Raw genomic sequence first — 27967 nt, 5'->3', positions numbered from 1 at the left:
CTTTCTAAGAAATCCCAGCCATCCTTTCTACCTTGGTGTTCTAAAGCACCACCATTTGTCTGGTTTTATTATGTTTTTCATAGACATCTCCCACCCCAATGGCCTCCAAACCCCTAAAATTAGCAACCAGGCATTTTCCACATTTGTGATTCTTCCAGTGAAAATTATATTATCTGGTACATCAAAGCTGTAAATAAATCCAAAATGAATGAGAAATTAAAGACAGTACATCAAATTTTTTGGATCATAGGTATAATGTAGGAGTTTTCTTTCAATTTACCTTATTAAAACCATATGCTAACTTCCATTTGCAGTTGAACTTTCATATCATAGAAGAGCAAAGAATGACCCTGTGATGATGTAAAGATGGAATAATTCATCTTCTCTTTACCTCAGGTAGACAGAGTACGGAGGCCGTTGAGAGCATGTTTAAATTGTGTGCAAGGTACTTGCACACCCCATACCTTAGTTTCCTCTTCTATAAATTCCTGGCAAAATTAGATGTTCTTGGGGGCTTCCCTGGTGGCTCAGATGGTAAAGAATCCACCTGCAATGTAGAAGACCTGGGTTGGATCCCTGGGTTGAGAAGATCCCCTCGAGGAGGACATGGCAACTCCAGTATTCTTGCCTGGAGAATCTCTTGGACAAAGAAGCCTGGCGGGCTACAGTCCCTGGGATCACAAAGAGTTGGACACTGAATGACTGACCACATCACACAGCTGTGGGAAAGTGGGCAGGAGAATAACAATTGTATGTGGGTTCTGAAAGAAGATATGAGGGAAGCTCTAAATTTTTAGCTAGAGATGAAAATTATTAATATGTGTGATTAATGAACAGAAAAGGGACATGCATGCTCGAGTTGGGGAGCGACAGAATGGGGTGGTTCTTACAATTTGCAGAGACCCATGCCTCTGAAGTAAGAAGTATATGCCAACATTTAGTCATGAACCAAAAAAGATATTGAAGAAATGGTAACCATGCTAATGAAAGAAATAAAGATTAATGGCAAGAAGAATAACAGGGAGGTAAAAGATTGCTTAGGGAAAAAAATAGCTAATTGGCAGTACTCATTTCAAAATAAACTATATTCTGCTTCTTACACCCACACAAAAGTGAAATCAAACTTGCCAAAAGGAATTTGCCAATTGTCAAAGCAAAAAATTGGCAGCTCTAATTATACTTGCTACAAATGAACAAAATGAATACTCTCCATGAATCACATTCAAAGCTGTCTAAAATCCTGAGTAGCATCCTAATAGTTGGATAGTCTATATTTGATTATTTTTTATAGCCTGACTTGCTTTCACAACAGACTCGAGTCATCTAAAAGAAATTTGTAAATTAAAACAATAAATTTAAAACAGTGAGGGTTAAATAAAATAAAAATAAAAGCTAGACCAGGAATAGGAGATAAGTAGGGGTGGGAACATCATCCTGCTTTGAAGGTCAGCATCAATCCTTATCAGTCTGGGAAGCCAGAGATTGGTCTTTAGGTTTCCTAACAGTCGAAGAAGAAAGGGAATATAGTTCATGATACAACTCTCTTTATCTCTCAAGGTAATTACATTATCATTTTTTCAGAAGGTAACATTTAAATTTTAGGTATCAAATTTAAATGAAAGAAGTGTTCACTTTTGATTCAGTGTATGCTATTAGGGAGGATTCCCTAGAAGCTCAGACAGCAAAGAATCTGCCTGCAATGAGGGAGACCTGAGTTCGATCCCTGGGTTGGGAAGATCCCTGGGGGAGGGTATGGCAACCCACTCCAGTATTCTTGTCTGGAGAATCCCCATGGACAGAGGAGCCTGGGGGGCTACAGTCCATGGGGCTGCAAAGAGTCAGACACGCCTGAAACAACAAAGCACAGCACAGATGTTCTTGACTAGATGCTTACATGACACAGGGTAATAACCAATTAATGGTATTTAGTCTGTTCTACTTGTCTTACAAAGACAAAAGGACATTGGGAGATTGTTTCTTCAGAAACATCCGGTTCCAGCGCATAAAGGTGCGTGCTGAGAAAAATAGCAGAAGTAATTTAGAGTGTTCTAAAGTGAAAGGTTAGAAAGAAATTTTAAAACAAAATTCTATAATCTGATATTCCCTGTAGAAATCAAGTTCAGCTAATTGCATGCAAGGTACAGAGCTAATCCATGCTTTGGTTTCCTCTTCTATAAACTGTGGACAAAAAGAAGAGAAAATGTCTGGGATTTCCAGGTCCACCATCCAGCTGAGTTGCCAGTGTACTTTGGCCCTTTAATACCATTGACATTCTGATTTCCCAGGGCACCATGGAAACCAGAATAGAACACAGGGCACCTGAGAGCACCCAAGATACTGGCAGTTGCAACAGTGATGGAGCCAGTGGGGGGACCTCGAGGACAGGTAAAAGGGAGAGGCACTAGAAGAAAGAAAGAAATGTTAAGTTGACTTGCAGGGAAGAGAAAAAGATGGGTAAGAACACTAAGTCAAAAGTAACAGCATTTTATATCTCACCCCTACAACAACAACAAAAGAAAAGAAAAGCCATTTCTGAGGTCTATTAATAGGAGCTTAAAAAGAAGAACCCAAACTACTTACTTCAAAAGTTCACTCTAATTATCCAAGCAATACTATTAACTTTCACTGTACTGAGTAAAGGTTAAAGAAGCCAGTTACTAGTTAAAAGATCCCCAGATTTTTAAAAATTTATTGATCAGTTAAATGTATAAATTGAGGAATGATCGTAAAAGATACCCTTTAAAATTTTTGATCAAAAAGAATCTGTATTTACCATTAGATAAATGAAAAGACATTTTAATGCAATGCCAAGGCTACTGTCAGTATCAGCAGATACATTCATCTTTGTGTGTGTGTATATATGGTTCAAGATGGGGAGAAAAACATTCTATAAATTAAAAAATAATAATAATAATGTAAACATTGACACAGTGAACTTATTCTAGATTAAGCTCTATCTTCTTCCTACCACCCAGTTTGTTGGAGAGTTTCTTCCTAGGATATGAGTGTTAGTTATCTCATTGTAAATTTTAAAACAAAATTCTATAATTTGATTCTTGTTTCAACAGTCTTTTTTATTTCAAAGACACTATTTATTGATAACACTTGGAAGCATTTGAACAACTAAATTTTTTTTTTTTTTTGTCACAAGAAACAAAAATGAGTTTATCACCAAAGAAGTAGCCTGGTAATGTAACTATTTTAGTAAGCTAAAAACTGGAATCATCTGGCAGAATAAATAAGACTCATCATGTCCTTTGGAACTCATCCCCGAAAGACCAACAAAAAGAATTTGCCACTGGAATCTCTAATGCCACAAGTTCCACGTAGCAATTACTTGCAATTTCAGGAAGAAAAGCAAAGACTACAACTAAAGAAATTCCTTCTTCATAGGATGTTCCTAGTGGCCAGGATAACAGCAAACATAGAAAAAAAAGATATTGCTGACTACTACGAACAGTTGTTTCAGTCAATTTTGAAACGTCACCTGGGAGAAGCAGTGACAGGACTGCTGCTCATATATCCTACTTCCATTCTGCATATCCTGGAGTCCTCCAGTGGTACTTTTTACCAAATTCTCTTAGATTACCTGAGCCATAATAAGGATGAAATGGAATTTTTTATCCAAGGAATGAAGATTATCGTCATGTCCCACAATATCCCAACAAGGCTCTTTATGCAGTGGCATGTTTCAGTAATAAAAGCGCCGGTCATGTATCTAGATGATGTGACACAGACACAGTCCCTACAAGAGGTCATGACGGAATTTCTCATCCAAACACACAAGCTAGCACTTCACCTTTTTAAGACTGTGAAAGTGAGCCCTAAAGGACCAGGAGACAGTTTGCACCAAGCTGCACCTGAATTACTCCTCCCAGAACAAATAATAAAGTACTTGTGCAACTCTGCAGAATTAATGGACCCGGAAGGTTTTATAAACATGTACAATAAACCCATACATGTCACCTTAGATTCTGAGGTGGTATGGCCCGCTCCTTCCCGTTTCTAGGATGAAGAGAGATGATGTGGTCAATGTGGTCAAATCTCTTAAGGAATGTATGCTACTTAAATAAAAGGAAAATATGCCTAAAGTTCTCTCCTTAAAAAAGAAACAACATGGAGACCTACACAAAGGTAATAGATTAATCTTTAAAAAATATGTTGAGTTAAACTTGAAAATTTATCTGGTCTAATATTAAATTCAACACATTATTTTCAACAGTGAAGGGTTTTCTTAAGGTTATAAGTTTCTCAAAGGCTTATATCATATTGATGGAAAAACTTAATTTTTTAATGAAAAATGGAGATGAAAGAGGCCAAACACTAGATTCAGATTCTCATTCATTCTCTCAACCATCAATGAGAAGCTGTCACCACACAGTAATGTGTTCTAAGAGTATACTATTTCAGGGAAAAATACAACCCTTTAGTTGGTTGCAACCTAAAATTGGAGGCAAATATGTGTAAAATGAAATATGGCATATGATATGATATGTGATTGTTATTACAGTAGCAGTATGTAGGAAAGGCTGTAACAGCACAAGTGAGGGAGTAATTTCTATATATATGATCCCTGAACTCAGAACACAAAACCTAAACTTTCAAAATAGTTTCAAACTCTCATATTCTGGATGACATAATCAAGAATATCGAGGCAATTATAAAGCTAAATAACACAATAGTTTTTTGAAATGACTAGAAAATACACCGTCAGAAAGCACTGAATTCTTTCATGCAAATCATTTACTGAGCACCATTCACAGGACAGACATTTATGACAGGGATATGTTAGGATGATTCCTCCCTTGGAAAGTCTTTGTAAGATAACAATTTGGTTATTTTTCCATTTAATTCCTAAATAGCAATTAATTTTTAAATTAAGTATTTCTTTCTGGCTGTGTTGGGTCTTCATTGCTGCTTGGGCTTTTCTCTAGTTGTGCGGAATGGGGGCTACTCTCTAGTTATAATATGCAGGCTTCTCATTGAGGTGGCCTCCCTTTTTGCAGAGCACAGGCTTTAGGGCATGGGAGTTTCAGCAGTTGTGGTTCCTGGGCTGTAGAGTGTGGGCTCAGTAGTTGTGGTGCACAGGCCTACTTGCCCTGTGCCATGTGGGATTTTCCAGGACCAGGGATCAAACAAACCCTTGTCTCCTACCTTGGCAGGCAGATTCTTTACCACTGAGCCACCGGGAAGTCCCCATTTACTAAGTTCAAAACAATTTTTTTAAAGCATTGATTGTAACTTCATTGTAGCTGGGGAAGGGTCAACATACTTGTTTAATATAGCTTGAATGAACAGCACAGAAATTTTGTGTAATTATGGGACAGTCAGAAAGTTAATAAATATGTATTGGCAACTGGAACCAAAACCCCAAGTCAAACTACAAATTAGACAACAAAGGGTTAAGGGGTTTTGAAAGGTTCAAGTTTGTTTTATTTGTTTGTTTCTAGTTGCTAAGTTGTTTCCAACTCTTCTGCAACCCCATGTACTGTAGCCCACCAAGCTCCTTTGTCAATGGGATTTTCCAGGCAACAATATTGGAGTGGGTTGCCATTTCCTTCTCCGTGGATAGCAATTAATTATATGCAATTCCTATACAACTTACTTCAAGTTGGTCTCCCCCTTCCTTTACTAAGGTTAATGCTTTTTTGCACTATTTAAAATTTTCTACTTTAAGCAATTAAACAACATAAATGTCTTACTACTTCAGTGATTTATTTATCCCCAGATTGCTTCAATATCCTATGAAACAGACTTTGGACTGAATAGAGGAAATACTGTTATATCATTTTAGTTTCTTTTTTTACTGTTTATTTCAGTCACTTTTTGGGAAAAAAGCCATTTCAGTACTCACCTCAGATTTGTCATTATGCAGAAAATATCATAATTTGTTCCATATCAGAATCAAATTTCAGGAAAGACAATTCCTATTTTTTAATTTAGTAAAACAGATTTAGAAAAAGAATGGCATTTTTCACTTTAAGCTGAACTTGAAGTTCCTCTCATTTAAATTTAAGAACAAAAACTAAAGAAAACTCTTCAAATTAAGAAAGAATACATAATTTATAAATGTTTTATCAATGTGGTAAATATTAAACACCTAATATACATCAATGTGATTTTTACTCTTTGAACTATGAGAAGTCACCTATTAGATACTGTTTACTTGACAAAATGAGTTTAGAGTAAAAGCTTTCCAGGCCTCCCCCCCACCCCCCAAAAAAAACAAAACAAAACAAAAAAACAGAAGAAAGAAATATAAGTGAAGAAAGGAAGAGAGGTAGGGAGGAAAAAAGAAAGCGAGTATGTTTCAGTCTTAGTCTTTGAATGTATGTGAGGAAGAGGTTTTGAAGGGCAGGTGAGTATATTTAAGAGAACAGATACAAGCAAAAGCAGGAAAGAGAAAATGACCCATAAATGTTCATTGGAGCAGATGAATCCATTTAACAGGGTAAATTTTGTTTGGGAACAATATTTTCTAAAGTGAATAGAAGTAGTTTACAAGTAAAACTACATATCTGAGTATAAAAAGTACGGCACATTGTATTTTCAAAAAAAAAAAAAAAGACCACTGCAATATATCTCACCCAATATGCTCTTACAATAATGACTTTAAACACTTCTCATCTCATGGTGGGTTCTGAATCCCTTCTCCTTGAAATCAGGTAGACCTTTGTGACTGCCTAGACCAACACTACAACAGAAGTGATCCAATGTGACCTCCAAGGTCTTAAAATTGCCTTGCACTTTGCCTTGGTCACTTGAATGGAACTAAAATATGCTGTGAGCAATCCAAGCAGGTTTCTAGATAACATCCCCAGCTGAGGTTCCAGCCAACAGCCAGTATCACCACTAGACATGTGACTGAGTGAACCTTCAGGTAATTCCAGACTCTAGGCTCCCAGCCAACCCTGGATTTCAAGCCAGAGCAGCTGACACCGTGTGGGGGAGCAGAGTAGAGATGGACTGTTCCCACTGGGCCCTGTCTAAACTGATCTGTGAACAACAGAAATTCTTGTGTTGACTCCAGCTACCAAGTTTTGAGTGGATGTTTATAATAGCAGCATGGAACACCAATATATAACAGGAATAATTTTATATGTATATTTTATTTATATATATGTGTATATATATGCATTTTATATATTTGTTTATTTAGATATGTACATATTTATTTATTCATTCATGTATGCAACTAATATTTTGTAAATATTTACTAGGGGACCAAGCACTGTGCTAGTTACTGGGTATAGAAGCAGAAGTAAGATGTGTGTAATTGTAAGGAAATTATAACCCTCATTGGGGTGAGAATTACTTCATGAGACTTCCTAGCATAGACCTTTTATGGATCTATAATACTTTCTGGTGTGAAACATACTGACAGAAACTTAATTCATCTTGTCAAAGAAAAAACATAAAAAACCTGAGTCATTTTTGAAAGAAGTTATAGAAAATTTCTAAATGAAAACACTGATTTACTTAGTAGACTATTATGTCATATTTAAAGGATTTTTGAAGTATCAATTGTGAAAACTGGAATATAAGCACAAAGTGAGCACAAATAAAACTACTTATTTGTTAAGTGAACATTTTAGAATGAGTTTATTCATATGAAAGTAGTTACCTTTAGGAGAGTTTAAACTCATTTCAGTAACAGCATTATTACTAAAAACATTGTGTGACTCTTTTACGACAGATAAGTTAAGGAGGTTTATAAATCAAAGGGAGTTAAAATATCTTAGTGATATCTAGTTTTTTGGACCCCAAATAATATATGTTCCAATTTGACTGGTGACCTGCTTCCTTAATAGTTCAGTTGATAAAGAATCTGCCTACAATGCAGGAGAACCCGGTTTGATTCCTGGGTCAGGAAGTCTGCTGGAGAAGGGATAGGCTACCCACTCCAGTATTCTTGGGCTTCCTTTGTGGCTCAGCTGGTAAAGAATCTGCCTGCAACATGGGAGAGCTGGGTTCGATCCCTGCATTGGGAAGATCCTGAAGGGAATGGCTACCTACTTCAGTATTCTGGCCTGGATTATATCCATGGAGGATATAATCCATGGGATCACAAAGAGTCAGACATGACTGAGCCACTTTCACTTAAAATTCAACCTTCATTCATAGAAAGACTTCTTTTTAAATATCGAACTCCCTCTCAAAGGAAAATCTGCTGACACTGAACATATTAAAAGGGCATGACACTGCCTTCAAGGGGAAGCACAAATAGGTTTTCCAATAACAGCTGCATTATTGAAAGCCCTATAGAGCTCACCAATATCATATCTTCAAAGGGGACAATACTCATTTAGCTGTGTCTGTTTCGGTATAATGATAAAACGCAGAAATACTATACTCATATCTTAACAAATGTAATTTAATTTGATCAAGTCCAAAAATGTAGCTCATTAAAAATTAGAAAGTCTCATAAGATAATTTTCACCCCTAATGAGGATTAGTTTCTTTACAATTACACTTTACATAAAACCAGGGCACAGAAATTAAACTGAAAAGAAAATGAGCATTTAAATACTGAACATACAATGTTCACTGCCAATATAACAATGACCATGTAACATGTACTCATATATATTCAAGGAACATATGACATTTATATGGCCAGCACCATTCTAGTCCATTTGTTTTGATACCTATAACTTTACAACAGAGTGACAGGTTGACTTCCTTCTTGTTTCAGTATAACCAAGGACTTTCAGAAAGATTATAGTTTTCTTGAAGGACAACTGAAATAATGTTATTTGGAAGGAAAAACCCTCCCAGGGTGAATTTTAAAATTCATACTGTCTTCATTTTAATTAAAGAAGCATCTGGATTCCTTCCTGGAGAATTATTGCTTAATACAAAGAGATTCTTACATTCAGTGACTTTATCATAACTTTAACACCACAACACATTTCAATTCAGTGAAACCTATCTCTAGCAGAGAACTCCCCAAACTTCCATGAGGAAGTGGAAATGGTATTAAGCTGAATACCCACTGAAAATAGCAAGTACTTTAAGGCTATTTTACAGTTGTAGTGACTTAATGTAGAATTAGAGTTCTCCCCCTTGTGGTCAATTATGTAAATTTCCAGATTACCTGCTGATAGGATTTATACAATAAACACAGTGCAGAGTTTTCAAGAAAATATAAAGACAAAACCCCAAAGGTACCTGTCAAATGTCTGTTCTACCCATCCCCCTGACCCTTCACTGTTTTGCAGAAAAAGACATTAAGCGTTTGGCTCACAGTAAAAGCAATAGTTGGTAACACTAGTCCCCTATCTCCACTTCATCACTTTAAATAATTAACTGTAGCCAGGCACTTAGTCATGGTTAGTGTCTAGATTTGACTTTAAGTGCTAGTGGCGCTAGTGGTAAAGAACCTGGTACCAACGCAAGGGACTTAAGAGATGTGTGTTCGATCCCTGGGTCAGGAAGATCCCCTGGAGGAGAGCACAGCAACCCACTCCAGCATTCTTGCCTGGAGAAGCCCATGGACAGAAGAGTCTGGCAGGCTGCAGTCCAGAGGATCACAAAGAGTCAGACACCACTGAAGTGATTTAACCCAAACACAGCTCTCTTCACTACTATGCCACACCCCTTCTGTGCTCCAGCCCTCACATAATGCCTTTTCTAAATATCTGACTGACATCTCCATCGCCACATGTTCTGGATAGAATTCATCATTCCTTATCTCTATTATTCCTTCAGTGTGCTCCCTGCATTCCCCATTACTGTAAAATGGACACTCTCCATACAGTTGCTAAGTCAGAACTTGAAAGTGAAAGCCGTTCAGTTGCGTCTGACTCTTTACAACCCCATGGACTGTATAGTCCGTGGAATTCTCCAGGCCAGAATACTGGTGTGGGTAGCCTTTCCCTTCTCCACGGGATCTTCCCAACCCAGGGATCTAACCCAGGTCTCCCGCATTGCAGGCAGATTCTTTACCAGCTGAGCCACAGGGAAATCCAAGAATACTGAAGTGTGTAGCCTCTCCCTTCACCAGTGGATCTTCGGAACCCAGGAAACAATATGGGGTCTCATCCACTGCAGGTGAATTCTTTACCAACTGAGCTATCAGAGAAGCCAACAACAACAACAAAAATCAGAACTTGAGTGTTGTCCTAACTTCCTCCCTTCCTTTTTATCTCACTGACAGGCAATCAATCCAAGCCCCACTCATTTTTTCCCACAGTGTTTCCTGTCTGGCCTTGTTTTTGTGACATCCTTAGGGATCTCCCTCACTCCAATCTTTTCCTCCTTTCTGTCTTTCTACTCCGTGTAGTATGTCTATCAAAGTTAAAGGCAGTATAGCAGAAGAGGTAGAGAACCCACCTATGGCATTGGACTGCTGTATTGAAAGCTGGATCTGAAAGTTTGTAGAGCCGCAATTTGCTTCTTTACATTTTTGCACCTCAGTTTTCTCATACGCAAAGTGAGTGTGATAAATAGTACTTACATTATAAGATTGGTTATGGATACTGCATGAAATAATGGTGTAAAGATCCTGCTGCTGCTGCTAAGTCACTTCAGTCGTGTCCGACTCTGTGCCACCCCAGAGACGGCAGCCCACCAGGCTCCCCCATCCCTGGGATTCTCCAGGCAAGAACACTGGAGTAGGTTGCCATTTCCTTCTCCAATGCAGGAAAGTGAAAAGTGAAAGTGAAGTCGCTCAGTCGTGTCTGACTCTTAGCAACCCCATGGACTGCAGCCTACCAGGCTCCTCCATCCATGGGATTTTCCAGGCAAGAGTACTGGAGTGGGGTGCCATTGCCTTCTCCAATAAAGATCCTAGCATACAGTAAGTAATAATAAACATTATTCCTCTGATCAAAATTCTTCAATGGCTTTTGTTTCATCAAGATAGAAAGCAAAATTCTAAAATGATCTCCAAAGCCTTGATTCTCTGATCTTTGCTTACTAAGTGACCCACCCTCATCTGTAACCACCATTATCTTTCTCACACTTTGTTCTCTAAAGATTTCCTAATATTTTCATGCTTTTTGTCTTTAACTTCCTTCCTCACTTCTCTTAGCAAAATTCTGCTTATTGATTAAATCTTATTTCCTCTGTGAAGCCTGGCAAGTTCAAGATACTCTTTTCTGTCTTCATCGTTCATGATCCTCAACCACATTTTGGCAAGTCTTCCGTCTTCTTGCTGCTGTTTAATTTTATATTCATTTCCCAACAACCTGTAAACAATAATCATGAGATTTTTTTTGATATTTGTATCTTTAGCTCCTTATTTTTAAAAGGAGTCATTAAAATATCTGTAAGAATTTCTCCGGAAGGTTAATTCTACTTTTATCAAAATGGTTATGAAATCTCAATATATTAAAATATTCCTATCTGACCCATCAGGGTTTGGCCATTGTTCATGAAGCTGTCTAAAACAGCAAGTCTAAACATGGTGACACCTTCTCTGAAATCTTCAGTTTTAAGCACATAATAATTTCTTCCACCCAAATTTGGAAGTTTACTAGGAATATATTCTGGGAGTGATTCAGCCGAATTTTTGTTTTTATATAACGCTACCCATTGAAAAAAAAAGCTCATTCCCAATTCATTTGATTAAAAATACTTTCTGAATAAGCTACTAGTAAGGCATATGACCTTTATTCCATATTTAAGAGTGACTTATTTATGTTCTTTAAGTCCTTTTTTCAGTATCTATACTTATCTGTTCTTTGAGACATATGCTTGATAAGACTAAAATTTATATCCGTATTTGCTTGAAAGTGAAAGTGAAGTCACTCAGTCATGTCTGACTCTTTGCAACTCCGTGGACTGTAGCCTACCAGGCTTCTCCGTCCATGGGATTCTCCAGACAAGAATACTGGAGTGCGTTGCCATTTCCTTCTCCAGGGGATCTTCCTGACCCAGGGATCGAACCAGGGTCTCCTGCATTGGAGGCAGACACTTTAACCTCTGAGCCACCAGGGAAGCCTTTGCTTAGGTTATTATAAAAGTATAAATTTGATTCCATTTTAACTATGTAATTTGCATTTCTGATCTGTTTTTATAATATTCAGCTATTTTTAAGGATTTTTTAAAAAACAAGACATTAAATGTAAAGTGTTGATTTATGAAGGGAAAAATAAATGTCTGAGTACTGAATATATTTACATTTTTACCAAAATCCACACTAATGTAATGATCTCCTCTCAGGGATCTCTCTGACTCAAGTCTCACCTTCCTTCTCCCTCCCTTCCCAGTTTATATTCTACTTTGCATTTTGAAATAAAAAATAATAGACTACTCAACAAGATGGTGCATTTTACCATAGACAAAAACTACACACCTTGTAACATTTTAATTCTTTGATTCTTCACTTTCAGTCCTATAAAGTGACAGTTCTTAAGCACATCCCTTATTCTCACCAAAATCAAAAAAAAAAAAAGAACATTAAAGCAAGATGACTGATCTTTCGTTGTACTCTCATTATGTGCTCTTGAACATGTGATTTGTTCCTTCAGGGATCTCTGCTCATCAACACTGTAGAATCTATAGGCATCACAAAGAAAGCACATGAGCCCTTGAACTTATCCAAAAATGTGGGCAAAAGGAAAGACTATGTTAACTTACAGTCAGTCAGAGGGTAGGATTAAGTATTTTTATTGAAACTTTGAAATCTAATGTCTGAATGGATGACTGATTCACCCTATCAGAGAGTATTTGTGGTGAAATACAAACATCTTCGTTTTTTAAAAAAAATCTATCTTATTGCATCCATTTAAGTGAAAAGATGAATGGGAATTTGAAAAGTCAGGAATTGATATATGAGATTATGACATCTAAATATTAACTGTGGTAGCCCTGTGGAGTCAGAAGATACAGTGAAGAGTGGGACATTTTTATTTAAGGTTGATGAGAAATCACTGAAGATTTTAAGCAGAGCATAATCAGATTGGTTTGGCTTCTGAGTGGAGAGTGAGCTGGCAGGGGACATGGTGGTGCAGATAGACTCCTTAGCAGGTTGAAACAAATTTTCTGGCAGGAGAAGATAATAGCCTGGACTAGATTAACGACAGTGAAAATGGATCCAGGAGACCGATTTGAGAGCTAATCAAGAGGTAAATGAACATAGGTTATGAGGGAGAGAAAAGTGTCAAATACATTAGTTTTTATAGTTTTTTCAACAGGATAGTACTATTCCTGAGTTACGAAATATACAAGGAGTATAGAGTTTGTAGGAAAATATTGTCCTTTTAATTAATGACATATAACCACATCAGACTGGAACCATTTTTGTTTGATATTTCCATTATTAATACCTTTGGATGAACTTTAGAGCATATGCATTATATTAAATCTGACACATGCATTATTTTAAATCTGATACTTTGTTGAAATAGATAAATAGTAAGATATGTTTTCTGATATAAGTAAGTAACTTCTAGAAAAGAAAAGTGAATGAAAGCAGTGTAGTAAATTTAAAAAAAAAAAAGCTGAAGAAGAAATTATCCCCCAAATTACCCTGCATTCTAATATTCACCACCACAGCTCCCCTTAATCTTATATTTAGTGGATCCAAAAATAAACAGCCCTTATTGAGCTTAATGCCTTCCCTTATTCAAATAAATGTCATTGCAAACATTTAATTCAATAATTATTGATTGCCTTCTATAGATGCAGTCATGTGTTAGGAGCCACGTAAGCCACAAACATAAAAGGTTCCATAGAGTCCTCTCCAGATTCATTGGTACACCATTTACTCCATTTGCAATAAACATTTAAGTGAAAACGTATCCTTTGGCATTATCGTAAAATGACTTGCCTCTTGCTTTTCTCATACGATGAATTTTATTCTCTCTCTGCATTTGTCATTCAGCAAGTATGAACTGAAAAACTGTGTCAGACCGTTTATCAGTCATGGGGGCTCAGGGGTGCAATGTAATCACAAGCAAATACATATCATTTCTACCTTAGAGAGTACACAGTCTCTGCCTCCCACTACCCCAAACACATAAAAGAAAATGAAACAATTATGATAATTGTTATCATAGTGGGTATACAAATTGCAGTTGTTTCCTTTCCTAACTTTACCTAGTTTAAAGGATCAGGGGATGCTTCTGAGGGGGAAAAAAAATAGAAGTATTTCTGAAAGTTAAATAGAAGTGAGCCAAATTAAAGGCAAGGAGTAGGAGGGGAGTGTTCCTGGCAGAGGATATACATTCATATTTATGGGCAAGAAGAGTCACAGTGTGCTAGAAGAATGGAAAGAATTTCAGTAAGTGAAGACGTGAAATATGAAGGGAAATCACAAGAGATGAGACTAGATAGTAGTTAGTCACGCATGCATGTGCGCATGCTAAGTCGCTTCAGTCGTGTTTTACCCTGCTACCATATGGACCATGGGTGTACCAGGCTTCTCTATCCATGGGATTCTTCAGGCAAGAACACTGGAGTGGGTTGCCATGCCCTTCTCCAGGGGATCTTTCCAACCCAGGAATCAAACCCGTGTCTCCTATGTCTCCTGCATTGACAGGTGGGTTTTTAAGCTCCACCTGGGAAGCCCTTAGTATTTGGGCAATGGAGCAAATTATACAGACACTTAAAGTTACATACAGAGAAGGCAATGGCAATGGCACCCCACTCCAGTACTCTTGCCTGGAAAATCCCATGGACGGAGGAGCCTGGTAGGCTGCAGTCCATGAGGTCGCTAAGAGTCACACACGACTGAATGACTTCACTTTCACTTTTCACTTTTATGCATTAGAGAAAGAAATAACAACCCACTCCATTGTTCTTACCTGGAGAATTCCAGGGACAGGAGCCTGGTAGGAGGCCGTCTATGGGGTCACACAGAGTTGGACACAACTGAAGCAACTTAGCAGCAGCAGGAGCAAAGTTACATAATCACCATGATTTCTTCTCAAGTGAAACAGGATACAGACACGGTTTAATCATAAAAGTGCACTGATTAGAAATGCATTAGAGAAGGACCACTTGGAATCGAGAGAAGAGCCTGGAAGTGAACTAGAGAACTAGCCAGGATAGATATACTAATTAGGAGACCATTACAGTATTTAAGGAAAGAAATGATAGGAAATCTAAGATAATGATGGGAAATGCAAAGATAATGGCAACAAGAATAGGAAGAGGAAGCAAAAATCAAGAGATCATATCTTGATATTTGACTGAAAGAAGAAAGCGTGAAAAGCATCAAAGACAAAAAGCAATTGACAGGTGGTGGTGTCAGGCTCTGAGACAATAATACTGGAAGAGAAGCAAGCTGTAGTCGCACAGAGTGTAAGATGAAGTTTTCCATTTGGAATATGTTGAATTTGAGGTGTATGAGAAACATCAATATTAAACTCTCAATAAGAGAAATAGATACATTGTCCTGAAGCTCAGGAGATGGGTCATGCTTGGAGACAGAGATTTGAAAATCACAAAGACAATGACTGATGCTTCAAGAGTAATACTATCATCTGGTACAAGTATACAGAGTGCAAGGGAAGAGAGCCTACTTCAAAATCCCAAGGAAGGCAAAGGACAGAAGAATATGGACTCACAAAGAAGCCTAAGAGGTCATTGTTTAAATTGCCCAGAAGCAGACAAAAGAGCAGAAGAGGGCAGTAGTGTCATGGATGCCAAAGGAAAATAATATTTCCTAAAGAAGAGAGTACTTATCAGCATCAACTACTGTCCCAAAGTCAAGTGAGAAATGGACTAAAAAAGTAGATTTTATGACAAGGAGGTCATTGGTGACTTGGAAAGAGTGACTTACATAGTTTAGGAGGCAAAAGAAGGATGCCCCAGGCTCAGGAGTGAGTATTAGGTGAAAATATAGACTAAGTATACACAACATTTCTAAAGGCTTGGGTGTTGAGTTGTCAGTAAATTTGTAGCATCAAATGAGGAATATAATAGCCCTTTTTAAAAATCTTTTTTGTTAAAAGGAAGACCACCGATTTATTCAGGTTTCAAGGAAAGAATCTGTGATTTTATGTGACATGGCCCAAGGGGTAAAAAGCTCTATTCAGTTTCAAAATGCAAAAATACAGTATTGTACCATCAAGGTCCTCAAGTGACTCTTTATACAGTTCTGGACAAGAAATTTTGCTCAATAAACATTTGGATTAGATAAAAAATTGCACTAATTTCTAGAAAAAACCTAGCTGCACAGAAAGCGACTTTAGAATATGTGTGAACTCTGATGTTAGAACTCAAAGTTTGGATATTTTATTGGTATTTCTGAAACTAAGTCCACCTTAAATCAAGTTCCCTTGTCAAGTTTATGATTAATCTCTATTCCCTTTCTTGTCTGACCCCTGTTCCTGTCAAGATCTATGAGTTTCAAAGAAAAGGGGGGACTGAAACCAAGCAGAACCCTGAAAGACAGTCCCAAGTAAATATGCCTTTCTGTTTATAGAAAAAAGGCTTTAGAGTCCTAGAACTTCGCTCAGTTCCAAAGAAGAGATCCAAACTGTGAAGTGAGGGAACTCAACATTAAAGAGAAAGCAAGTGCAACATAATCTTTCCCGTGATAATTAGCTTAAGCCAATGCCTTGATTAATGACAAGGTAACACCCTGTGGCTTCAACCAGCTGGCCCCAAGCAGACCTAAAAATAGGGTCACTTGAGAATTGAAACTCCTGAACCATCATATAGGCCCTAAACAGATAACAGAATGCCTCAGCTACTGTCTCTGCTCTCTTCTAGAGGAAAGTGGAAGGATCACTAGATCAAACTAGGATCAAGTAGAATAACCACCATCACGGGGGGCAAAGGAAGTTACAAAGTGCTGCCAGAAAGTCTGCAGCATCTTATCTGAACTCAGGATTACAAAAGACCTTCTCCTCCCCATTTGCCTTTAACAATCTTGCACCCTAGTCAGTCAGCAAGATGGATTTGAGATCAATCTGGGTCTCCCATTTCCACGCTGGTGCCTCTGTGATTAATAAACCTTTTTCTGCTTGAAACTCTGATGTTCCCATTGGTTTGGCCTCACTGTGCTTTGGGCAAATGGACTTGGGTTCAACAACCATTTCCATGGTCAAACTTTATAGTTGATTGCAGATTATGTGCTTTATCTACTTTATGGATCAAGCACTTTGCATCTGTAAATTTTGCTCTGAAATCTGGCCCTTATCCAGATTGCTTCCTTTTTCGCCCAGTCAGAGCATGCTAAGAAATTGCAAATTACAATCAAATCCCAATTTTCCAAACTAATGAATTTAAAGAGCAATAATGCATAATCCAAAATGATGGTGCATTCATGAACCATTTATCTCTGTAATGTATATTCATTAAACTTGACTCTAAGTACATTTCATATGGCATTCACAACAAAATGATAAAGCATTTCAACTGAAATGATTCAAGGAGACTTGCAAGGTTTTCCAGATTCTCTATTTCTGCTTCCTACTACATCCTATCACTTCTCTCACATTTCATGCTTAGGTGCCCCAGAAAAATGAACATACCACGATTTTTAGGATGAAGATGTTTCATCTTCTCCTTGCAACATTTCCTTATCATTGCCACTATTTTTACAGCTATGTCCCTCTTTCTCTCTCTAAAAAGTATCATTCAAAAAAGTAAATAGTCCATAAGAGGAATGGTACGGGGAGGGAGGAGGGAGGAGGGTTCAGGATGGGGAACACATGTATACCTGTGGCGGATTCATTTTGATATTTGGCAAAACTAATACAATTATGTAAAGTTTAAAAATAAAATAAAATTTAAAAAAATGAAAAAAAAAGTAAATAGTAAAATGAACCCATATATCAATTACCCACCATGAACAAAGACCAACACCTTTTAAAAATCTATAGTTTGTTGGGAGTTTCCTAGTGGTCAAGTGGTTAGGATTCTGGGCTTTCACTCCTGTGATCTGGATTCAATCTCTGGTCTGAGAGTTGAGATCCCACAAGTCAGGTAAGTGTAGCAAAAAAGAAAAAAAATCTACTGCTTATCAAGAACATGACTATTTTATCTCTAAGATAATATAGGTTAAGAAAACACATGACTGCTATATATATAATAGATAACCAATAAGAACCTACTATATAGCACAGGGATTTGTACTTAGTACCTTGTAATAACCTATGAAGGAAAAGAATCTGAAAAAATATATATATATGTATGTATAATTGAATTATTTTGATACACACCTGAAATTAATACAACATTGTAAACAACTATACTTCAATTTAAAAAAAAATCAAGAAAACAACCCCCTCTCAAAAGAAAGCACGTCAATACTAGAGTTATAAGGAGCTAATTAAATATTGTCCATCCCAGCCTAAGTCTCTCAGTAAGGAAAATGAGCAAGTAGGGACTTAATAAAGCACAGAACTGACTGATAATAAAGCAAGAACTAGACATTGTCCACACCTATCTTACTCCCTCTGGTGAAATCAAGACTACAGCTCTTCTGTCTTATTCTTGGAACACAATATTTCTCCAAATCCACATAACAATAAGTATTACTTTCTACAGTCATACGAAGCACAAATAATATGCAAAAATGTAAAGTATTTAAAGTTTGATACATTAGTCACATGATTATTGAGTTGAATTTTGAGGGGTGGACAGCTCAGTGATCAGTTGTAAGAAACAAAGAAGGTTCTTACCTTGGATGTTTTTTAACCAGGATTTCACCCAAGAATGTACTCAATATCTATGTTTATTAGAAAGATGGGCTTCCCTAATAGCTCATTGGCAAAGAGTCTGCCTGCAATGAAGGAGACCCCGGTTCGATTACTGGGTCAGGAAGATCCGCTGGAGAGGGATAGGCTACCCACTCCAGTATTCTTGGGCTTCCCTTGTGGCTCAGTGGGTAAAGCAAGAAGAGAGACCTGGGTTTGATCCCTGGGTTGGGAAGATCCCTGGAGAAGGGAAAGGCTACCCGCTCCAGTATTCTGGCCTGAAGAATTCCATGGACTGAAGTCCATGGGGTTGCAAAGAGTAGGACATGACTGAGCAACTTTCACTTTCACTTTCTTTCACTTTCATTAGAAAGATAAGATGATTTTTATAAAGGGATGACTTCAGTGGTTCCTGTATTATTTTCACCACATACAAGGGAAGGTAATTACGGGTTTGACATTTTCAGTTTTGACCTTCAAATACAAATACAAGGTTTTAGAAACTGAAAATTTAAGGCTTTCATATAGCATTAACTTGAAAAGAGTTGTGATGGTTTCCTCAAGGGTCCTCTTGTCCATAAAAACCTCTTTGGAGGATAATTCTTCGGAGGACCACTCACCCATGTCTGTTGCTAAAGATGTCTACTCAGAGTATTTTAATTATGTCAGGGGAGCTGGAAACCCACAGTTTCAGGTTGACATGTTCTACTAACAGAAGTGTCATTTCTTATCTTTGGCACTACTTTGTTCTTCTTGCTAATATTAACCAAACGATAGTTGTATAAGCACAAGTAATTAGTCTACAAATGATAATAAGACAATGTTTTCCCCATTGTATTTTTAAAAGACATCAAAATATCTCTTTAATGAAGATGCCTCTCAGTTGACTAGTAGGAATAAAATGCTTGCATAAATAGAATTATGTGCATTTTCAGAATATAATCACAGACATAAAGACATCACTGTGTATATTCATGCATGCATATTAAGCCCCTTCAGTCTTGTCCAACCCTTTGTAACCCTATGGATTGTAGCTCGCAAGCTCCTCTGTCCATGGGATTCTCAGACTCAACTGAAATGACTTAACACATACAAGAGAAACCCAAACAAGAGAAACCAATTAATATTCATAAAATTGCTCTAAATCAAGTTGGAGAATCAGATTTAACTATCAAAGTTCAATACCATAGTACAAGAAAGGCTTTGTTTGAATAATGCAGATCATTTATCTACCAATTATGTCCTCCTCACCTCTACTGACTCCCATATCAGATGTTCTGAGTATGGGTCACAACTGTGGGACTCTGTTATCCACCCCTTCTCCTAATCTCTCTCCTTCTGTACACACACAGCAGACAGGCTGGACGAGTAGTATCTACCAGGAGCAGAGAAATCCCATGTGTATGGCAGCAAATGATGAAGCTGAAGTCAGAAGCAGAGATGAGATGCCTAAGAATAGCAGAGAAACAAAAGCACTTCAGCTCCTGATTCCATTCTCCAGCCCTAGCTGAGACCTGGTAGCATTTCCTAGGCCTGAATCTTTCTAATAATCTTTTCTTTTGCTCAAGTCAATTGAAGTGGTGTTGGTGGGGTGGGGGGTCGGGGTGGGGAATGTATATCTGTTTCCCTCTTGAAGCAAACAATTCCTTAGCAGCCTGAGAAATATTTGTCAAAGCAACCTACTGACACACAGGGCAAGGGGTTCTCAGTTTCGTATTAGAAGATTCATGTTCAAATCTCCTAATTTCTGCTGGCTGACTGCAACCTTGAGAAAATTATATAACTTTTCTGGGCCTCTGTTTTGTCACCTATAAATTGAATGAGCACCCAAATATTCAATGAGATAAAATGCATAAGAAAATAACCAGCAGCTCAATAAATGTTATTTTAGAGAGTGCTCTGCAAATTTGCCATTTCCATACAGCAAATTTGCCAGTTATGACAATAAGCTTTGTGACAAGGGCATGAGATGGTTTGAATTCTGACCCACAGCCTTGGGATACTTCAGGAATGTTGGGCCAGTTAGCCAAGTTGTTGTTATATAATGCTTTCATAGCAAGAGTCAGGTGGTCTAGACACACTTTAGAAAACCTTCCAGCAGGGTGAACCACAGGATAAGTGCTCTAGCAGGTTTTTGCTGCTGCTTTTAATATCATAGGAAGAATTTGAGCTACCCTTTGATAAATGCTCAAATACCAATTCAGAAAACTGTAGCCCTGATCAGTTAATTAACTTTTATTAATGTGTTGTGAATGCCCAATTTATATTATTTACTAATAATGAGAACGTTAAAAATATCACAAACCATTGTAATTAAATGGTTTAATACACATAAAAAGAAATTTTCTTATTATTTCAAGAATCTCAAATTCTAGTAAGATGAAAATGAACTTATGTTGGTTTTAGGGGGGTTTGTGTCCATTATGTTTCTAACAAGAAATTGGCTACTTAATCATATGTACCTGATAGAAATAAGGTAATAACCCCACTGTGCCTTGTTACCTGACATATAAAATTGATGGTTAATATTCACACCTATGAGCAGAATTGAAGGCAGAAGGAGAAGAGAGCTACAGAGGATGAGACAGTTGGATGGCAGCACTGATTCAAGGGACATAAACTTGGGCAGGGCAAACTCCAAGAGCTGATGGGAGACAGGGAGGCCTGGCATGCTGCAGTCCATGTATTAGCAAAGGGTCAGACAGGACTTGGCAACTGAACAACAACAACTACATGAGCAGAATTAGTGTAGGACAAAATCAGAAAACTACATAATAGGAGTGGAAGCAACACATACATTTTAATTTCCTTCTACGGACAGATAATTTGGGGGTTTCACCTTGAAAAATTATGTTATTTTCAATTATTTATGTGAGATAAAATTTCTGGAAAGTCCCTCATTTTGAATTATTATGCATTCTTAGTGTCTTTGGGTTCTTGGAAAGTACTTTATAGTTTTGTGTAATTGACAATAACAAGAGTTTAAGTCAGAACATTTATTAATTACACTTACACATTGGCCTGCCTCCTGAGAAATTTGTATGGAGGTCAAGAAGCAATAGTTAGAACTGGACATGGAACATTAGACTAGTTCCAAATAGGAAAAGGAGTACGTCAAGGCTGTATATTGTCACCCTGCTTATTTAACTTATAAGCAGAGTACATCATGAGAAATGTTGGGCTGGATGAAGCACAAGCTGGAATCAAGATTGCTGGGAGAAATATCAATAACCTAAGATATGCAGATGACACCATCCATATGGCAGAAAGCAAAGAACTAGAGAGCCTCTTGATGAAAGTGAAAGAGGAGAGTGAAAAAGTTGACTTAAAGCTCAACATTCAGAAAACTAAGACCATGGCATCCGGTCCCATCACTTCATGGCAAATAGATGGGGGAAAAATGGAAACAGTGAGATACATTATTTTGGGGGGCTCCAAAATCACTGCAGATGGTGACTGCAGCCATGAAATTAAAAGATGCTTGCTCCGTGGAAGAAAAGCTGTGAGCAACCTAGACAAGATATTAAAAAGCAGAAATATTACTTTGCCAACAAAGATTCATCTAGTCAAAGCTATGGTTTTTCCAGTAGTCATGTATCGATGTGAGAGTTGTACTATAAAGAAAGCTGAGCACCAAAGAATTGATACTTTAAAACTGTGGTGTTGGAGAGACTCTTGAAAGTCCCTTGGACTGTAAGGAGATCCAACCAATCCATCCTAAAAGAAATCAGTCCTGAATATTCATTGGAAAGACTGATGCTGAAGCTGAAACTCCAATATTTTGGCCACCTGATGCAAAGAACTGACTCATTTGAAAAGACCCTGATGCTAGAAAAGATTGAAGGCAGGAGAAGGGCACGACAGAAGATGAAACGGTTGGATGGCATCACCAACTCTATGGACATGAGTTTGAGTAAGCTCCAGGAGTTGGTGATGGACAGGAACGTCTGGTGTGCTGCAGTCCATGGGGTCACAAAGTGCTGGACACGACTGAGCGACTGAACTGAACCGAACTGAATACATTGCTGTTCAAATGAATGTTTTGTCAAAATTTAATTTTTCCATATGTGTAGTTACTCAAAATGTTACATTTACTTCAAGTTAATATTTTCACTTTTACCCAATCTAATCAACTAAGATTAAATGAACGCATAAAGAAATGACCAAGGGGTTACAGGTTTATTAAGTGCCTACTAAGCCTCAAACTCTGCAGCATCCAAGTGCCATCATTTACCTGGATGAAGAAGACACATATCCTACTGCCAGGAGACTCAAGGAAAGAGAAACAAGCATGTGAGCCAACAATTAAAACACAATTCTGTTTTAATAAGGGAATGTGAAAACTGTCATGGTCGCGTGACAGTCAAATGGTTTCACACTTGAGATTAGCTTCTGAAGATACAGAGTCCTAATACAACTCTCTCCCCCTCAGTAGCTGTAAAATGTGGAGGCACGTCTCATTTGCAAACAGAATAGTGACACCATCTTAAGATTGTTTTACAAATTAAATAAGACAATGTGTGAAAGGTGTATTTGGGAACAGTATGTCTGATGTAGAGTGAGTGCTCCTGATCTGTTACTATCACTATGTACTGGGCATTAGAGAGGTGTTTTGAATTCCAGGCAAACACTACAGAGGATCCCTAAGAGTTACCAGTGGAGGAGAGCAGAATGAGCAAGTCATAAAACCTTCCTGAGTGCTGGCCTCTGAAGTTCTAAACCACAAGGGTATTTGCAAGTCCACATTGGTTCAATAATTTTACAAAATGTTAATATATAAAACAAACTCATGGGCTGCTTGTTTAAACTATACATCCAGGCCTGTACATTGATTCTTTAAATCTGCAGCTTAATCCCCTTTAGACAATAACCAATGAAGATGAGCTCTTAAGGCCATTCTAGCTTGATTTTGCCAGGCCATTCTGTCGCTGAAGCTGAAGCTCCAATACTTTGGCCACCTGATGCAAAGAGCTGACTCATTGGAAAAGACACTGATGCTGGGAAAGATTAAAGCAAAAGGAGAAGTGGGTGGCAGAGGATGAGATGGTTAGATAACATCACTGACTCAATGGGCATGAATCTGAGCAAACTCTAGGAAATAGTGGAGGACAGAGGAGCCTGGCATGCTGCAGTTCATGGAGTTGCAAAGAGTCAGACCTGACTTAGTGACTGAACAACAACAACAAGCTTGATTTTTACTACAATTAACTCAGTTGCCGTATTTGACAGGCAATTTATTTTCCCTCTTAATCTTCCAGAATCAGGACAAAGTAACATACGTACACCAAAGATTCTCATTACTGATTGCATTTAAATCAGACAAATTGATGGTTTTTCTCTAGAATACTCAGAATATTTTAATGCTAATTATTGAAAAATGAATCAAAGATGAGAAAAGTCCACTTCCAAAACATATATCATACAAGTTTATTTGTCTAATGTGTGCTTTCCATTCTAGACTGTAAATTCCATAACAGATAACACGGGGACTCATTTATATCAATAACTTCACTATCACAATGCCAGACACAGTTAATCAAGAGTTATTTTCAGGAAAATGTAAAATACTTCCATGCCAGGAAATGGGAGTGGTAGGAAAGATGGAAGGGATAGAATGGAGAAATAGTTAGGAGCTAAAATGAGCAGATGTACTAATCTGATGAGGGATTAAAGAAAAATATTCTCAAAATTCAAGCCTAGACTGTTCAGTGATGTCCCCAGCCAAGAAAGCATGCACTCAGTAGAAGATTAACTTCGTTTTGGATATTATATGTTTAAGATATCCATGGGAGATAATGACTAGTGAATAACCACAGATGTCTATGAATCTAAAATTCCGTATTGTGGTAAACAGAATAATGGTCCCATAGATGCCCATAATTTAATTCTCAGAACCTGTGAATACTATCTTCACATCAAAAGGGACTTTGCAGATGTGATTAAAACTTTAAAACTAAGACCCTTCAGATGAGGAGAGGAGATTGGGTTGTCCAGGTGGGCCCAATATAATCCCCAAAATCCTTTAAAGCAGAGAGTTTTTTCTAGCTACAGAGAATCAGAGAGATGGCAGCCAGAGAAAAACTTGCTGGCTTTGAAAATAGAGATGGGAAGCCATGATCCGGGGAACATAGGCAAATTCTAGAAGCTGGAAGAGACAAATGAATTGGTTCTTCTTTAAAGACTCCTGAAGGAAAAGCAGCCCTAGCTATACCTCGATTTTATCCCAGTGAGACCTCTGTGGGAATTCTACAGAACTGAAGAATAATAAATTTGTGTTGTTTGAAGCCACTAAGTTTGTGGTAATTTATTACAGCAGCAATAGAAAACTAATACACATAAAATCTGGGGTGAACATATACATCCTTCAGATTTCTATATAAAAATACAGCATAATTTCCTCTATTATTTAATGTCCCCCCTCTTACTTTCTGCAATCTTGAAGTAAGTGATGTAAATGTAATGCTGGGTATTTCTCTGTTGCCAGTCAGTTCTATCCTAACCATTCCTCTCTCCCTAGGAACTGGGACACAAACATTGTGTATCCCATAACTCCTTGCCAGTTGGTTTCCGGTTAGGTCTGCCAATGGAAAGAGCAAGCCTAATCAGAGAAGGATGAGAGTGGAAGTTAGCAAAAGGAAGGAAGCCATGATTTTCGTCCTTGGCTCTGTCTCCTGACACCTTGCACTTAGCACTCAAAGGTTCTAGCAGTGGTGGCAGCAGCCTCAGACAACTGCCAGCCTCTGCAGTAGGAGCACAGTGGTGCCAGCAGCCAGCAGTTGTAGATACGAGTCACTCAGGCAGCAAATCCACCAGCACCAGTGGGGTTGTCAGCTCTTGGATGACTGCAGAGCAGTGGCGACATGGTGTCAGAAGCAGAATCACAACCAGAGAAAGGCTTGTAGGGTTTAGGCACCACTTTCCCCTTTGTTTCTCCAGCCCTAGGAGCTGCAGTGATTTCCTATAGTTACTAACCTCTTGGTAGTAGCATCTTCCCTTTTCTCTCCCTCAGCCTTTTCAACACATTCATAAACAAATCCTTGCATTGTATTCCCTCTGTTTGAAAAGCTGAGAATGTTTTTTTTCCCCCTAAGAGGAGAATATATGTGCATAAAAGCTTATACCTACACAAAGACTTTAATATTTGCTGATAAAGCAACATAGAACATAGATATGTACAACCTTTATTTACCTAATATGTCTTCACTTCAAATAGTTTACTATTAAAGCAGGTTGTTCCTGGGGAGAGAAAATAATGGAAGGGAACATCACATGATTGGTCCATCAGAATTTTCAAAGGAAGTGAAATAAAGATATTTAAACAGTAAGAGTATGAATGCTTATCATCACAGAGTTAGTAGTTTTAGATTAAATATCTATCTCTATAGAAAAGAAGAGGAAAATTACACATGGCAGCAAGATCATAAAAACAATTCATGTTAACGCAATTCACTTTGATGAAAACAAGAAAAATGGAAAAACAACTTCAAATGTATCATTGTCTTGAATTAAAGCTGTATCAGGAAAGCAGGGCATACTGGGCATTTTCATGATAAAAGTTGTGAAAGCACAGGGCTTCTACTTGCAACATTTCTTTTAAACAGAAAGCTAACCAGCCTGCACTTGTCTTCCAAGAAAACACAGCTACAGTAAAGAGCCATCTTAAAGGACCATTCAAAACAGCAACAGTTTCAACAAGTTGTTTGAGTGCTGACTTCCCAGCCTGTGCTTAAAACAGTTCAAAGGGGTCAAGGAAACCTGTTTATAACAGAACAAGCCACGTGCTATAGGAGTAACCATCAACTGCCTTTCATTGCACACTTAGTATATACCCAACACTTTGCTAAGAATTTAGCATTCATTAGCTCATTCACATCTTGCAGTGGCCCCATAAGGTGACTATCATCACCAATGAACAAGCTGAGGCTCTTAGTGCTGAAGCAGTCATACAGCAAGTTAGAACTGGAGTTGGCGGTCAAACTAGTTCACTCCAACTCATCTATATGTTTAACTACTTCTCTATTCTAAATACAGGAAGGTAAAATGTCCATGCTCTCACCTTAAAAGTCTAGGGGGTGGAGAGTACAGACATGGAGAAAATAGGCAAAATAGGTATACAGACAACACCACAAAACCCTACACACATCATGGTTTTTATTTTAAAATTTTAAATAGATATAAAAAACATGCAACCTTTGTCACCAAGCAACACTGGAAGAAACTCCTCTTTTAGTGACCACACATGTATTTCAGAGATGCAGAGGCAACTCATCTAAGGAAGTCAGTGATTATTACTTTGGGTCTTTAATGTTATTGTCTAAATTGTTTCTAATACTATCTGATTGAATTATCCTAAAAAAGACAAAATGAGTTTCTATACTTAATTCAAAACATTCTAAAAACCCTCTATTTTCCTTTGCTTTCTGGATAGAAAAATGCTATATATCCATAAAACAAGAAAATATTCATTTGGCCAGATCACCCCAGGTTACCCTAAAACAGCAAAGAGGGATATTTTGGGTGAAGCTGAAATCACAGTATCATTTTTCTGTATAGATCTATAAAGTCAGTCCTCAGTTCTTCTTCCCTTATAATGCCTATTTTAATGGACATGATTAATGATGATCCAACTCCCATACTCTTATTTTCTTATTTTTAAATCATTTCTGATTCTTGTTTGTAACAACATAAAAAGCCATGGTTCCTATCTCATTTGGTACAACCCACAAGAAGTAATTAGGTGTACCCATGTCAGGACCACAGAGTATTTAGTTCTGTACTAAGATTAAAAACCGTATTTCCAACTTAGACGGTATCTTTATTTCCTTGTCAGGTGGCCTACAGGAGCCCATGTGGTTGGCCCTTACCTGCCAGTCCTCCCTTATTTTGCACCCCTTAAGCCCCTTAGATGGGGCTTTCCTCATAGCTCAGTCAGTAAAGAATCCGCCTGCAATACAGGAGACCCGGATTCAATTTCTGGGTTGGGAAGATCCCCTGGAGAAATAAATGAAAACCCACTCCAGCATTCTTGCCTGGAGAATCCCATGAACAGAGGAGCCTGGCAGGCTACAGTCCATGGGTTCACAAGAATTGGACATGACAGCAACTAAACCAGCACCAAACCCCTTAGATACCATTTCTATTGTGTTTACCTCACTCTCATCAGCACCTTGGACAGTGCTCGCACTGTATGTGGTAAGGGTCCCAAGTGATTTGTGGAAAATGGATCTGAACTTCATGAGTTTTGAGGTTGTTGTTGTTGCTCAGTTGCTCAGTCTTGTCTGATTCTTTGTGACTTGATGGACTGCAACATGCTAGGCTTCCTTGATCTTCACTAGCTCAGAGAGTTTGCTCAAATTCGTGTCCATTGA

At 37.8% G+C, this 27967-nt stretch overlaps 1 protein-coding gene across 3 annotated transcripts; it reads left to right on the top strand.

Annotated features, from left to right (window-relative positions):
• Positions 1 to 2322: 2322 nt before the first annotated feature.
• Positions 2323 to 20150, top strand: TEX47 (testis expressed 47). 3 transcript variants are annotated; one of them, XM_070787962.1, is made up of 3 exons: positions 2323 to 2385; positions 3069 to 4134; positions 19952 to 20149. In XM_070787962.1, the coding sequence occupies exon 2, from the start codon at positions 3251 to 3253 to the stop codon at positions 4007 to 4009; it is 759 nt and encodes a 252-aa protein (XP_070644063.1). In that variant the 5' UTR covers positions 2323 to 2385; positions 3069 to 3250; the 3' UTR covers positions 4010 to 4134; positions 19952 to 20149. The 3 variants fall into 3 exon arrangements, with proteins under 3 accessions (XP_070644063.1, XP_070644065.1, XP_070644064.1); XM_070787964.1 differs by having other exon boundaries at positions 2344 to 2454; positions 3152 to 4134; positions 19952 to 20150; XM_070787963.1 differs by having other exon boundaries at positions 2348 to 2454.
• The last annotated feature ends 7817 nt before the right edge of the window (positions 20151 to 27967 follow it).

This window comes from Bos indicus, chromosome 4, assembly GCF_029378745.1.
Source record: "Bos indicus isolate NIAB-ARS_2022 breed Sahiwal x Tharparkar chromosome 4, NIAB-ARS_B.indTharparkar_mat_pri_1.0, whole genome shotgun sequence".
NCBI classification, from domain to species: domain Eukaryota; kingdom Metazoa; phylum Chordata; class Mammalia; order Artiodactyla; family Bovidae; genus Bos; species Bos indicus.
The sequence above is the reverse complement of the archived record's forward strand: the minus strand, read 5'-3'. Positions and strand labels throughout refer to the sequence as shown.